Genomic DNA, 16,275 nt, shown 5'->3' with positions numbered 1-16,275 from the left:
TATAGCCGAAGGTAAGCACAATACCATTAGTGCCATGGAAAGTATGTACAAGAAAATCCGTAGAGAAATAATAAAGATACACGAACAACGTAAAGCAGCACAAGTAAGCGAGAAAGAAAGTACCTCTGATCCTGAAGAGGAAGACGATGAGAATACCGCCAGAATAGCGTATGTAGGAAAACCTAGATTTCCAGATCGCCATTTACGTCTAGAACACAAGCCAACTTTCCATCATCCAGCACCAGAACAAGGTTCCCTAGAACAAGTATTCCAAGCTACCGATCACATTCTGAAATCACGAATCGGTTACAGTGAGTTAAGTACCATGCATGAACAAGAACTAGTCCGATCAGCAGTCCGATGGATTACTGATTCTACCACTTTTCCAGACGAAATAGTGGCACAAATGTTTCTGAAAATGCCCCCAGCCGAGCAGCGACTGGTGGGTATGTATATGATTCAGCACCTTATTACTCTGTATGAGGGTCAACATTCTGATCCAGGCCCGTTACATGATATCCTGAACGAGTTACTCCAGTACAGATGGAGAGGTCTAGGTACCGATTTAATTAGTGTCATTCTAGAACAGCGCCACAAATATAGAACGTTTTTGAACCCGCATTTTGTCCATGTCTCACCCCCAGAAAGTAAATCATTTTACATAGATAGACAGAATCCATTACGAGAAGTCCACCCAGTCAGAGGAGCGGGTGGCGAAATGCAGCGAGTGTTTGTATACACTCCAATCACAAAGATGGAACTTCTAGAGATGAAGAAATTAATTCCCTGTCATGATAAAGATCCAGCAGGGTTCCATAGAGAATTAAAAGACATGCTCCGTATGGGAGAATACACGTACCCGGATATAATTAAAATGTTAAAGGTTCTGTTGCCCGCAGGGGTGTATGAAAAGCTCAAAGAGAAAGAATGGGAGGTGGGAGAGAAAAAGATAGATTGGGCAGTCCTAGAAGCAGAAGATAAGATACGTGTACCAGGTACTGGTCTCGGAGATAAATGTAAAGAATTACCAGAATTATTGATTCAAGTTTTACCCAGATTATTAACAACGAAAAAGGAAGACTGGGATGCAATCTCAGCCTGTAAACAGAAACAAGATGAAGATATTAGTGATTTTTATTCTAGGTTTGAAAAATGTTTCAGTATTAACAGTGGCCTCAAGACAAGTAGTGAGTCATACCCTCACCTGTTTGTTACTAAATTAGTCGAGAATTCAAGTCCACAAGTTAAAAACCGAGTTCTGAAAGTCGAAAGTACCTGGCAAGCTAATACCCCGTCTCAGATGCTCCAGATGCTCCAGTATCACCAGAATAGAATCAGAGAAGAACAAGAACACGAAAGAAAACGTATGAAAGACACGAAAATGAAAGTACTAGTTGCACAATCTGTTCCTCAAGACAGTCAAAAGAGGGGTCCAAATCAAGCCAGTCATCCTGCAGCACCCGTTAAAGGGAACTGCAATTATTGTAAACAGCCAGGTCATTTCATAAACGAGTGTACAGTTCTGAAGCACAACATAGCTACTGGTAAGACTAAAGAAAGACCACGCCCGCCTAGACAAGAGCAAGTTTCACAGACTCCTCAGCCACAGAATGCACAACAGACAGTTACAGTACCGCAGCCTATCGCTGCAACACAGCACGTTACATCGCAGATGTACCAGTATGCACAGTCTGAGTATCCAGAGTACCAGCAGTATTCATGAAACAGCCTAGAGAGAGAGGTAGGCTTGCCTCTCATCGAGATACCTGTAGATCAAGAAGGTCCCTATGTTCACAGTCAAGTATTAGGGAAAGACAGAAAGTTTTTGATTGATACAGGGGCAAGTAGGACCACAATTAGTCACGCCGAAGTTCCAGGGGCTCCGCTCTCAGGCTCAAGAAATGTTTCCCTTGGATTTTCAGGAAAACCTATCGTAAATGAGATTTCAAAGCCAGTTACTTTAGAAGTAGGTCCATTGTCCCGCACTACTGATCTGTTACTTACTAAGTCATGTCCAGAAAACCTATTAGGCATTAGGACACTGAAAGAGTTAGGTGCCGTTATATGCTGTTCCCCAGAGGGAATACGATTGTTCCTACGTGACTTTAAGGGTCACTATGTATTACGAGATTTTGATTCAAGACTGTCTAAAGTCCCGCAGCATTTATGGGCGCAAGGTCCAACTGATGTAGGTTATATGCAAATCACACCCTATCGTGTGACTCTCAAACCAGGTGTAGTGTTACCACGAATCAGACAGTATAGATTGCCACCTGAGGCTGTAGCAGCCTTATCCAAAATTATAGACGAGCTCATGGCTCAAGGAGTAGTTGTAGAAACTGACTCCAATGTATGTAACTCTCCGATCATTCCAGTCATGAAACGTACTGATCCAAATGCACCCCCAGTATATCGATTAGTGATCGACCTACGAGAGCTTAATAAATGTATTATTCCACAGTACCCAGTTGTCCCAGATATCTCTTCCCTATTGACAGCCATTGATTCCGAAGCCATGTTCTTTACTGTAATCGATCTTAAGAATGCATTTTTTAGTGTTCCGATTCATCCAGACAGCCAGTTTCTTTTCGGATTTTGTTTAAATGGAAGGAGCTATATGTTTACACGAGCTCCTCAAGGTTTCACAGAAAGCCCTAGTATTTACAGCCAAGCACTTAAGAGACAACTTGACAACATTCATATGCCAACTGACACTGCCCTGCTCCAGTATGTCGATGATCTATTGATCACAGCCCGTTCTGAACGTGACTGCGAGCGAGCGTCACTGACGGTTCTGTATTTCCTAGCCGAGATGGGGCACAAGGTGTCCCCTTCGAAGCTTCAATTCTGTGTCCAGCAAGTGGTCTACTTAGGACACTTACTGTCCAAGAGGGGTAGGCAGTTGACACCAGACCGTATCCAGTTGATAGCGAGTCTTCCTCAGCCCAGAACCCAGAAGGAGGTACGTGCTTTTATTGGCCTTACTTCTTATTGTAGACAATGGATTCCACAGTATGCATTTCTAGCCAAGCCACTGATACAGTTAACGACACAGGAGACAGCCGCAATGACTGTCCTCCCTTGGACATCTGAACATACACTTAGTTTCAACGAGTTAAAGAAAGCTTTATGTCAAGCTCCAGTCCTAGCTACACCGAACTACAGTAAGCCTTTTACACTTTTCGTCACTGAACGCGAAGGTACAGCATTATCTGTTCTCACACAAGATCAAGCAGGACAGTACAAGCCGTGTGCTTACTTTTCTAGCACACTAGATCCGGTCGCCCAGGCTTTGCCTGCGTGCCTCAAGTCAGTTGCAGCCACAGCACTAGCTATCAGACAAAGTGATTCCATAGTTTTAGGACACTCCCTGACAGTACAAGTTCCACACTCCGTGGAAGTTCTTTTAAACCGAACACAAACACAGCACTTGACAATTGCACGTCTAACAGGTTATGAATTGACACTGTTTCAGCCACACATAGAAATCAGACGCTGCAACGTCCTGAATCCTGCTACACTGTTACCATCAGTTAATCCAAATTCTGCCACACACGACTGTGTGGAAGTAGTCAACATTACGACAAAACCAAGACAAGACCTGACAGACATTCCGTTACCAAATCCCGACCTGACACTTTATGTGGATGGTTCATGTATGAGGACTAGTACAGGAGATTTAGTTGCCGCGTATGCAGTGACTACTGACACTGAAGTTATTGAAACACACCGTATTGATACTCTGTCCGCTCAAGCAGCAGAGCTAGTTGCTCTGACACAAGCCTGCATACACGCCAAGAACCTGAAAGTTAATGTTTACACAGATTCACGCTACGCATTTGGAGTCGTACACGACTTCGGAGTGCTCTGTCAGGAGAGAGGTTTCATGACTTCTCATGGAACCAAGATTCAGCATGGTCTCCTTATTCAAGCTCTGTTAGATGCCATACATTTACCGACCTCCATTGCTATTATGAAATGCAAAGCACATACGAACGTTACTGACATTATTTCCCAGGGTAACGATCTAGCCGATCGCACAGCCAAGCTTACAGCTCAGACTCCAGACATTCCAGTTAACATGACACATACTCCAGATCCGACTACATGTATGACAGTTAAGGACCCTACACAAGATGTCATAGATGTCCAGTTACATGCTACTCCCGATGAAATGAAGAAATGGCCCGAACAAGGAGGGGTCCAGACAGATCAAGGATGGGTGACGAAGGGAAGGACCACATGGTTTCTCCCCGACTCTATGGTTCAAGTCATTATTAATACCGCACATAGTCCAGCACATTTAGGAGAAAAAGCTATGTTAGACAGTATCCAGAACATTTGGTTCAACAAGCATTTACGAGCTGCAGCCAAGCAGAAAGTCCGTACCTGTATGATATGTTGTCAGTTTAATCCAGGTAAAAGTGTCCCGGTGGAACAAGGTGGATTCCAGCCCCCTGACCACCCTTTTGAGGTCCTCCAGATGGATTATATTCAGATGGAGCGATGTCGAGGTTTCAAGTATGTCCTTGTAGTTGTATGCGCTTTGTCCAGATGGACAGAAGCATATCCAGTCCCAGATTACACAGCCGCGACCACTGCCAAGCAGTTGGTTCGTGAGTTTTTCCCTCGATATGGACTCCCTAGAGTCGTATATTCTGATAACGGTCAGCCATTCTCATCTGAACTGATGAAGCACGTTTCCCTGTTGTTAGGGTACCAGTGGAAGTTTCATTGTGTACGCCATCCTGAAGCAGCCGGTCTCGTTGAGAGACATAATCAGACTCTGAAAATCCGAATTGCTAAAATATGTAAAGACAAGGGTGTGGACTGGCTAGTAGCTCTGCCAGTTGCTTTGTTTTATATGCGCATGGTCGCACATTCCAGATCAGGTCTGTCCCCGTATGAGGTCGTATTCGGCCGCCCCCCTAACATGTGGGGTACTCCTAGACCCCGAAGTATTACTGATGTTTCATGTAATATGCTGACAGATTACCTAGCTTCCTTGATGTCTGCCCTCAACTCATGTCGTTCACAGGTTGCCGCCGCATTTCCAGACAATACCGAGGTGGCACCGCATGAAATCGTTCCAGGTTCGATGGTACTCGTGCGGAACTTCGACAGATCAAGTCCGCTGGAGCCACGTTGGAAGGAGCCCCGTCAGGTCCTCCTCACCACCCGTACAGCCGTGAAATTGGAAGGACGCCGCGGCTGGGTGCATCTTTCGCACGTCAAGAAATTCTACGGATTAAAACCGGTCTCTAAGAACATTTCCCAGGATATCAAGACTTGTCAAAACATTGTTCCTAAGGACTGTCCCGCAAATGACATTGATACAACCCCTCCCTTGGTAGAGAAAACTCCGCAGCAGGAGTATAAGCAAAAACTCCGGTCTAGTAAAATAAGTCAGCCAGTTTGATTGTCTAAGTCCTCCCCTAGGTGAAACGGTTAGACTGTTTCTGACATGTATAAAATAGACCCCCATAGTGAGAGAGTTAGTCAAAACTCAATTCGATGTATCGTTTTTCTAAGTTTCATATTATTTCTCAGCCTTTTGATTTCCTGCACCAGTTACGCATTTTTCCTGTGTTTTCCAGTTCCTCATGTAAATAAGCATTCTAATGTTACAGTAGAGCACACGTTTAGTGATCTGCCTCCTCATGAATATTCATACCGCCTCGCGATGCGTAACAATACATTTATCCGCATGTTACATTATTCACACCAGACCAGCAATGCCACTAATTGTTGGGTGTGTGGTCGACTCCCCCCTTTCCAGACACCGAAGGGAGTTCTGCCACTCTTTCCTTATCCTTTTTCCCATAATGGTTCGTGTGGAGCATGGTCCACGTTAACGTCATCCTCGACAGATATGTCCTTTCTTAACAGCACATGTTTCCCAGACAAGAAAGGTCTTCCCCACAGAACAGGTTTAGACCTAGAAAATGAAGTGTACAATTTAGGTAATTATTCGTCGAATTTCATGGTCCTGAATGTTCAGTCTGATACTACTCCAGATTCTATGGATTCACCTGCTATTTCAGTATTACCAGTCAAAGGCGAATTATGTGTTCGTAGTTATGGTTCTGTACACGTAGGACATAGTGATTGTACTACTATTATCAAGTATAGTGACAGTGGGAAATCTATTTTTAAAGCTTCACGTCATTCTTATTTCGTTTGTGGTCAAACTGCATATGTTTGTCTGCCCCTCGATTGGGAGGGAACCTGTTACATTGCCTTCCTACTGCCACCTGTTTTTCTAGCACCACCTGACTACCATAGGAATTCCTACCTAGTACACACTAGACACAAGAGAAACCTCCCGATTGTCGATTATACTGAGACTGCTGCAGAGCAATTCATTGATATTGATAAAGGTGTTTTCCCTTATTTAGGTACAGTTGTAAATAGTAAGTTAATCCGTAGGTTAACAAGAACCCTTGAAGCAGTAGTAGATGAGACTGCCTCCGCTCTAGGTAACTTAACCGAAGAGCAATCCTTTATGAGAATTGTTGTGCTCCAGAATCGTCTCGTCCTTGACGTCATACTGGCCGATAGGGGCGGGGCCTGTAGAGTCCTCGGATCCAGTTGCTGCATTTTCATTCCAAATAACGCGCCGTCTGTTTATTCAGCTATAACCAGACTTCATAAAATTGCCCATCTGTTACACCAAGATCCAGGCACCTGGACATGGTCCGGTTGGTTCTGGAATATAATTTCTGCCTGGGGATGGAAAGTCCTGTCTTTTCTAGGTATTGCAGTAGCGATCATATTCAGCTGCTGCCTCTGTATACAATGTGGCCCTGCGATTTGCGGCATTTGTGCTACCTCTTGTATTCCTAGTCCCAAGCCCCGTTCTAAATCCCGTTCCAGGATAATTCGAGATGAGCAAATGATACTGTATGAAATGATAGATGGTATCATGAATATTGATGTTTCCTGATGGAAACGTAGTGACAAGGAGGGAATGTGGAAAAGTAAATTTTGTCATGTTCTGTGTCCCTACGAGTCATCCATCATATGTTATGTGTGCATGACCAATATGCATATGTTATTCCCCATGTCCGATTCAAGACGCAATTATAGTTGTGTCCTCCTCTAGTATGCCAGTTTCCAGTCCTCGTGAATACTACGAATATCAGGCCTATGTAAAGTTATGTTGCCACGTTTCTTAGTGTGCACGTTATTTCATTATAAAGTCCCCGTTTCTAGGCCTCAACAGGGCCCGGACATCAGATTCAGCCCCTGTCTCCTGAAGCCTCGCTGAGGAGCGATACAGCCCCCACCTGTATCCTCGACCCTTCACTTACTTCCTGCCTCGCAGTGCCCGGTGCAGCTTGGCTCTGCCTCCGAGTCTGCCAAGACTATGTTATGATTCCAGCTATCAGTTTAGTCCTCCTTCTCTGCATTCCTAAGCTACTGAACTGCATCAATAGTTTCCGTCATTGTCTAGCCTATTCGGCTCCATGTAAGAGAAATACTGGATTTAATGGTCATTTAATATTCTTCATCACGTACTACATGTAGAATAAATGCATGCTCTAGCCTTAGAGTCAGTAACTTCTCCCCTCATGACTTCTAGTTTATATCAACATGTTCCCTAAACATTAGATACCAGATAGGGTCTAGGTACATGTCGCTCCGACCCTCCAGACTTTAGTCTCTGCTCCTAGCACAGAGTTCATAGCCCCCAGCTTCTCCTAGTAACACGTCATTGTCAGTTTGCGCGCACCATTAGGTTAGAGGTCCCGGCTCCTTAGGTAGCCCCCTCCAATGTTTCCGCCCATTTCATGACATATTCTATTACGTTTGCATCACATGTCTATGTATACGCCCTGTTACACCTCCTTTGTACCGTTATCTTTCGCGACTGCTACACGTCACACCTACTGCTCCACCCACTGCTACGCCCATTGCAATGTAATGCTATGTGTTTGCGTTATGTATATATGCTCATGTAATGTTATTAAATGTTAGAGCTAGCCATTCCAGATCCGGTCCCCGGCAGCTGCCGGGCCATGCTAGTCCTTGCCATTCTGTTCCTATGCAGGTTGTCCTGTCCCTGTCCTTTATGCTGTAATAAACCTGCAAAACTCCCACTACCTCGAATCTTGACTCTTATTTTATTGAGCTATCTGTTATTCATTCATTCATTCAAAAATAGATCCGGTATTATTTATTTATATACCACAGTGAGGGATTGCTTAAGGGACCATGAGATAGGGGGTAACCATGCCAGTGCTGGTACTTCCTTATATGGCCACTCAGGCAATATAGGCTTACCTGGCAAGGCTAGCCTTATCTCCTTTCGTTTGGGGGGGGGTTATGTAGGAAGGTAGATCCCTGACTATGGTTGCCCCCAACTTTTTGCCTGGTGTTTTGCTGGTTTTCTGACTTAGTTGACCTGGGGCCCTGCTATTCAGGACCCCAGGCCTACTGTGCTCTCTGTAAAATGGATTCCATGTACCTTAGGTACATATCTAATTGGATACTGAGTCACCCTCTCCAAGTCCCTGTACCCAGGGCTGAGGTGTACCCAGAAGTCTCCCAGGGGCTGAAGCATGTATTATGCCACCCCTGGGCTGACTAACTAAACTGACACAACTGGCTGCACGACAGCTGGGGCAAGGCGGTGTACTCACCCCTTGCTTTAGATATAGTATACCTATATCTAACCCTAAAATGGACACACAGATCCCCTATCAGTCACTCCTATGGCAGGCCTTAACAATCCTGAAGGCAGAGTGCTTGGAATCGTGTGAGATGGTGCTCTGGCATGAGCTGAGCCTGTCTGCGGCATTCGGGATCCATCCCTTAGCCGTTTCCATGATATCGCATACCATATACTCTTAAGTGCATTATAATCCTCGCGGTTAAATGCCAACTCTGGTATCGCTTTATCAAAACATGTCGAGTAAGGTGTCATACGAATTGGAATACTAACCCCTCGCCAATTCTGGCGACGGGGTTAGCATTCCACCCTTCTAGAGGGACACGACATGCATGTAACCTATAACCCGGTTAAAAGTCAGACAGAGCCTTAGCATCCACAAAATGGATGCTGCCACCGAGACACAAGTCTGCCCTCCTGCTGCTGGGAGTCCTCCCAGAGCAGGAGATAAGGACAAAGGGTTTCCTGCCAGGGGCGGTGCCAGCACCGTCCCAGACAGGGTTTTGTGTATTCCAGGTAGGCAGGGCTTTAGAGGAAGGTGACTGCAAGTGGCACCCCGGTGCTCACTGTGCATAGGCCGGCTGAAACCAGTTCCAGGGGCACTCCAGCCCCTGGCCTGGGGAAAGCCCGCCAAGGAAGTGGGTGTAACCACCCCCCTCCTGGTCCCACCCATAGGGCAGGACCTAGTCGCGTGCCAGCCCCCTTTTCCCAGATAAAGGTAGAGACTGGCCCCCTTCCAAATCAGATCATCTTTGAATCCTGAAACTACTTTCCACGAAAGGAACTCAAGACTTCTTCCTAAGATTTCTCCCTTGTGACTAAGGAGTAGTCACCCTGCATCCGCAGGCACCATCTTAAGAACACTGCGGTCTGCTGCAAGTCTCTCCTCCGGATCAAGACTGCCCAGCTCGACGAGAACCGGCTTCCCTGGCACCTCTGACCTCTACCTACATCATCAGTCACGCTGAGATTCGTGGGTGTGACGAGACCTCGAGGGACCGGCCATCTTCAAGACTGCACGACTTCTGCACAGCAAGCCCGCCGAGTAATTTCCTGGTGAGTGCTTTGGGGTCCGAGAAGCCCCGACCCTGAGCAGCTCCAGCACCGAAGTGCAGCCTCCCAGCATCTCCACGATCTGCGTGGGGCCCTTCTGCTTTTTGCTGCCTACCGCGTTGTTTGGCTACTAGCCCGCTGGCTTGTGGCCTTCTGAACGACGCCCGACGACAACACTGCTGCTAGTCTGGTTGCTCCAGACTGGCCCTTGCTTCCCTCCATCGGAGAAGTACTCTGGACCCTCCTAGTCCGGCTAAGACGCCATTTTAGGTCCACCGCGTGGGCCTTGCATTTGCCAAGACTTGTTGCCCAATCCTGGGTCCAGCGACGTCGACAGCAAGAACCTTCGTGGGACAGCTCGCACCTCCATCCTGGTCGCCGACAACGCCTCCTGGTCCGAGAGACTGCAGAGCCCAGCAGCGCCCACTCACCTGACTGCGGTGACTTCGCCCGGTGCCATCCTGGTGCCCACTTAATCACTGGCTAGTGATTCAAGAACTTGGTCCCCTCTGCTTTCAGGTTTTCTTCTTCCCTGATCCAGGCTTGGATCCATCGAACTTTCCTTCACTGGTCGCCTGCCAGCAACTTCCTTCTTCCAGGCTCCTGGTCCGGCAACGAGATTCCCGACGTCTTTTCAGACCTATGCAGCTGCAGCCCCTGGGCTAGGTAACTTCGGCACTTCGGTGTCCCAGCATAGCCTCACTATCCTAGGGTCAGGATCCACTGTCGTTTTCTCCCTACCAGGTCGGGTTCGCCCGTGAACACTAACTTTGCCTTTACTAGCTCCCATAGACTTTGTCCCGCATCCCGCGTGAGAGTGCACACTCTGCACCCGAGTCCCCTAGGTCTCCTAGAAGTAATCTAACGATTCCCTAGTCAAGTCCTAGCGATTCCAAAGCCTATTAGTACTGTACTTACCTGCTAGTAATTTCGCATTCCACTTTTAGAGTATATGGTTTTTCGTGCCCCTCGGGCATTTGTGTATAACGTGCTAACCTAAGTATTTTCATAAGAGTTTTGTTGTGTGCTTAGCACCCTGTCCTCATAAAGAGTACAGGGTTGTTGTGATTCTAATAAATACATTGTTTATTTTCATAACACTTGTGTGGTGTCCTTTCACTGGGTGTTCAAGGGGTAATGTGATGGTAAAACAGCTGGCTTAACACGCCCTCTAGAGTCTTAGCCTTAGACTGCTCGTATCCATGCTACTAGGATAGCTGGTCTATAAGGTTGACTTACAACCAATCATCAATAACGGTTGTTTGGACTGATATATAGTGATCACTAGAATAGTGAACACTGCACATCAGGCCAACTTCTCACAACCACTCTCAGTTTGCTGTACTCCCTTTCGGCCTCACCAGAACCCCTCAGGTGTTCACGAAAGTGATGGCCATGGTTGCAGCACATCTGCGGAGGTCAGAGGTCCCAGTATTTCTCTACCTCGACGATTGGCTGTTAAAGGCTGGCTGGCCCCGGCAGTCATCTCCCACCTCTAGATGGGGTGGGGTCATGGACTGTAGGAGGCTGGCTTAGTATATGGCGCACACTTAAGAAAGTGATGCACTAATACAGGATGAGCTTATGGTGATTTTAGTGGTCTTTGATAACCTTAAAAGCTCTCAAAGTAGTAGATGTGGAGAGCAGCCTTTAGGCTTATCTTAATGGAGTGTAAAGCTGCTTGTTTTACAACATTTGATCAAGAGTGTAAATCAGATGAGAAAGAATGACACAGTGTTTATGAAAAAAAGTCTATTTATTAACACAACGCAATTGCTATCACTTGGTATGTCTCCTATCCAGAGATATCAACAATACACTTTCAATACTTCAAAGAAATCAGGTAAGTAGCACAAATATACACTGGTCTCCAGAGTAGACCAAACCGTTTACTAAATAAGTGGAATGCGAACTGCAAATGAGAACGGGACTTGGACCAAAGGACTTAGAAGAGCTTGGAGAACCAGGAACCATCCAAGGTAAGTGCCCAGGAACGCCAAGGAAACTGTGTGCAGAGTGGAAACACAGCTGTGTGTTCTATAGAAGTCAATGGAGAAGTAGCAGTTGTAGTTTTAAGGAAAAATGATCCTTCCCAGATCACCCCGAAAAAACCCTTTGGAGGACAGAAGGTTGGAGAGCCTCCTAGGAACCAGGTTACCTGCACCAGGGAAGCTGGATTCATGGGATGAAGTGACGTCACAACCTATCGTAGACGACAATGGGCGACTTGGGAAGAATGGCCTCTGGAGAACTCTGGTGGAATCCAAGGGTGGATTATTGAAGAGGAGAACCTGCAAGCAAAGGGGACAGAGTCTTTGTCACTCAGATGTGACCAGGAGGCACGGACGCACAATGCCCACCCTTGGCAGAAAGGTCAGAAGAGTTCATGAGCACTTTGTTGCTCCAGCTGTGGAGACCCGGCGACGCTGTGGAAGAACAGGAGCTTTACCCTAGCTGTCCCACGACGCCTGTCGGTGTCCAGTTGGTCGGTGTCAAACCGGAGCAGCTCACCAGAGATGGAGCCCGCGATGCAACGGATGCAGGGAGTACTCTGTTCTTAGAGGGATGAGATGCTGGAGGCTGAAGCTTCTTGTAGCCCAAAGATCTTTGGAGTGCAGAGCCAACAAGAAATTGCTACGTAAAGTCGACGCGGTGCACCGGGTTTGGACCCAGCAGCTATGACGAGGGATACTGTCCTCCAAATTGCAGGGAAGACGGGTCAGGCCTCTGGGGAGCCACAGATCCACCACCTGTGTTGCTGAGTCTCGGGAAGTCCGTAGGACGACAGGAGCAACAGAATGGTCAGCTTTGATGCAGTGCCTGCAGCTGCAGGAGAGTGACTCCTTTTCTCCAAGGGAGATTACTTTGGGTGAGATGTTCACCTGCTGCAGTCTCTGCTTGAATGGGAGGAACTTACGGAGAGCATCCTGCACTGCAGTGGTGAAGTCTGGAAAGAGTGACAAGTTGTTATCGTCAAGTTGCAGGTTTCCTTTTTCTCAAGCCAGGTGTAGGGTTGCATACTGATCTCTAAAGTTTAGTAGCCAGTAATTATGGGCCTGACTGGTGCACCTTGTGGGGGACTGTTCACAAGTGATCATTGTACTGTTTTCACTAAAAGCATCCACAAAAAGGACTCCGCACCGAAGAGTGCTACCATCATCTTTTTCACATAATCCTCCAATCTGCCAGTATTTGCGGATTCTGGAATTCCTAAAATGCGGATGTTATTGCACCTTGAGCATCCTTATAGGTTTTTGTTTTCGGCAGCTGTGAGCTTAAGTACTTAGGAGAGATTCGCTTTTTGCAGCTAGATTGCCCTCTACATTGGAGATTTTCTGCTCTTCCTCCTGCATCCTGCTGTCATGTTTCTCCAATGTGCGAGAAATGGAGTCCATTCTGCCTCCCAGGTTATCCATTTTATACTTCCTTGAGTCTAGGATGCCCTTAGTGGCGCAGAGGAGCGTTTTCATGTCCTCATCCTGCTCAGGTCTCTCTACTGGGGGGACGCTGCGGCGGGGTCACCCATGGGTCTGAAAATGCAGAGTCCCTCCTGGCTTCGAACCGCAGTTTGGTTTCTTTGCCTTTCACTTTCCCCCATCATGTTGTTGCCTGAGGCGATATGTCTAAGTGTCACTCCACCATAACAGCCCAGGAACACTGCTGCCTCAGGCATCAGGAGGAGCGGATACAGTTTGCGAGTATGTGACCGCAGTAATGCATTCCCTAGGCCATCTAGGACACCCAGAAGGACACAGGTCCCACCTTCTCCCCACGCAGATGCGAGCATGTGTGGGGGGCATGAGTAAGACCTTTAGATAGAGGGAGACGGTTTAGTTAGCCCCGGATGCGTGGATCAATATTGCTTGTAAACCGTTATCTCCTGGAGTGGAGCCTTGTTACTGACCAGTCTATCTTCCCTAGTCTGGTTGAGCAGATGCCACTCTCCACTGGGTAAATCACTCACCATTTGTCATGGAGTTCCCATTGAGGAGCACAGGACCTTCTTCATGCACTCACCGCCGTGTACGAGGCCAGTGCAGACCTGTCAGCCTCCTAACTCACTCTCCCGCCGCATTCCTATGTTTGTACTGGGGCGTCTAACACCCTGTGCCGCAGTCGCTGCAGGCCTTGCCCAGGCTGCTGATCCAGCGAAGCACAACCCCACCCTGCAGCTGCGCCACAGTGGGGCAGCAGTATTCCTGGGTCTTGCGAGACTCAACCCTCTCAGTGCAGTCTCTTACAGGTGATCTTGGGTGTTTTGGCCTTCCTAGCAGGCTATCATTGTTCAGGGCAGTTAGTGATGGTCTCAGATCTGTCTAGGCCCCAGCACAGTCCTTATCCACCACCCTGCTACATAGTGCAGTCCAGGCCAGATTATAGTATGACGAAATTCCGCCAATCTTGCAAGACAATGCATTACCCATTCACAATCCAGCTTCCTATCTACTCATTGACTTTATGCATTGTCCTTGACCATGTAATGTGCTGCACTGCCTTTTGGCTTGGCTCGTGCTATAAAAGTACCATTTACCTACATACTTCAATCTAAACCAAATGCAACTTTAGACGTTCATAAACGCACAGACCCATCAGATATAGTACTTACCTGTGCTTGAGCACCAGCAAAAGAAGGAAAATGGTTGTGGGTTCTGAGGTTTTATGCCTAATGTAGAATGTTGAGATGTTCACTACTTGAGTTCTATCCTTGTTGCTGCTGTAAGTGATTAGCAATAAGGTAGGATGGAATAACCCTGGGCGTAGTTTGCGTAGTAGCACTACACGTAGCTGCGTGTAGTATACTTTGAACTATGCGTAGTACACAAACTGCGTAGTGCGTAGCTGATGGCACTGTGTACTTGTCTGCACTGTGCAATAATTGCAAATGGCATCTTGCACAGTGCCAGTTATGATAACATAAGTATCTCTATCTTTATATGCTAAAGAGCATATAGTACTTTCACAAAAGTGAAACTGATAAATTAGCAAGCAGTGAGAGAGGTGATGATTTTGGGATCCTCCCTAACCTAGGAAGAAAATATTATAGTATCCAATATCAAAATATTTCTACAAAGAGCTGCAGTTCAGCTAGTCGTTACTAGATGTTCCTCACGAGTCAAATGCAAAAGCATTGAAATTATTCTTACATCAAGCTGCAGTTCCACTAGTCGTTACTAGATGTCCCTCACAAGTCAAATGCAAAAGCTTCATGAAAGGGTTTCTATGTTTTCCATTTGACTCGTGAGGGACATCTAATAACGACTAATGGAACTGCAGCTTGATGTAAGAATAATTTCAAAGCTTTTGCATTTGACTCGTGAGGGACATCTAGTAACGACTAGTTGAACTGCAGCTATTTGTAGAATTATTTTGATATTGGATACTATATTATCCACTGCCCACTGCTAATCTTGTCCCATAATTCTTTGCAGGGCCTTTGGTTGGGATTGTTTTTGTGCCAATAACTGTGCTTGGGGTGGTCATAAGAGGATGGGACCACCACCGAAGCTCAACAAGATGTGCTTTTTGTTTATGCTCTTTGTGTTCAAGGCATCTGCTTGGTCCTCCCCCTAGGTTAGGGGAGACCCCGAAATCATCACCTCTCTCATTGCCTAATATTTTCAGTCAAAAAGTTCTCTTTTGTGAATTGGTTAAATGCTTTTTAGCATGTAAAATTGCTTTATCAAAGCATCTGAGGATGTTGTTGATTTAGCTGGAACGCTACATGATTAAGCACAGTTTTTGTATTGTGGTACGTGCAATTTGCGGAGTGCGATTTAGTACAAACTTCGTATGCTCCGTTAGCAGCGTAGTGTGGTACTACGCCCAGGGTTAGGATGGAATAATATTTGCCTCTGTGCCTTGCCATAAAATTGAAAGAGGCAATAGGTAGAATAGGAGGCTTGTTGTCCTTGATGTTCACTGATTGAGAAGTATTCAGAGTATCCTACTAGTGTTTCCAGATTTTATGACATGTCTCAATCTATGTACACTTGGCCATAATATACTGTAGTATCAGCAAAGGGGTATGTTTCTTTCCAGCTGGTCCATCCTTTCTGTTTCAATAATGACTTGGTTTGAAACTCCAAATGATGACACATAAAAGATGCACATGTGTTTTCTTCTTAGGTATTATGAACCGCTGCAGATCCAAGTGGGGAGAGAAGTTGATGAGGTGAGTGTTAGGTCAATGTGGGGTAGGAATTAGCATCCTCAGTGTTGTAATCAAATATGTCACGTAACCAGGTCAATTCTGCTGCCCAGTGCACTCTTCCAGGCCAGGTACTCACCAATTTGCCTTTACAACCCACAGAATGGCTGAGCAGCAGTGAACAGTGAAACTAGGGGAGGAATGCATTACACCTAAAACAGGATATAACACTCAACAATTCTCTCTGGGGCCGATTCACAGAACTAACTTAAGACAAAATCCTAAACTTACTACTTTTGGCATTCACAGAAGGCATTTTGTAGTAGTAAAGTTAGGATTTTGTCTTAAGTTTGTCTTAAGACAAACTTAGGACAGACTTAAGACAGACTTAAGAGAAACT

The 16,275-nt window shown here is 46.2% G+C and overlaps 1 protein-coding gene across 7 annotated transcripts in view; it reads left to right on the top strand.

Moving 5' to 3' along the window:
* The window catches only part of MSH5 (mutS homolog 5), a 1,532,005-nt gene that overhangs the window by 690,367 nt on the left and 825,363 nt on the right, over positions 1–16,275 (top strand). For all 7 annotated transcript variants that reach the window (XM_078646032.1, XM_078646030.1, XM_078646035.1 and 4 more), the window contains one exon: positions 15,854–15,899. In XM_078646032.1, the coding sequence (XP_078502158.1) occupies positions 15,854–15,899 (46 nt within the window). The remainder of the gene's footprint in view (positions 1–15,853; positions 15,900–16,275) is intronic.

Source organism: Lissotriton helveticus, chromosome 5_1 (assembly GCF_964261635.1).
Source record: "Lissotriton helveticus chromosome 5_1, aLisHel1.1, whole genome shotgun sequence".
Classification (NCBI taxonomy): Eukaryota; Metazoa; Chordata; class Amphibia; order Caudata; family Salamandridae; genus Lissotriton; species Lissotriton helveticus.
This window is presented reverse-complemented; position numbering and strand designations above follow the sequence as displayed.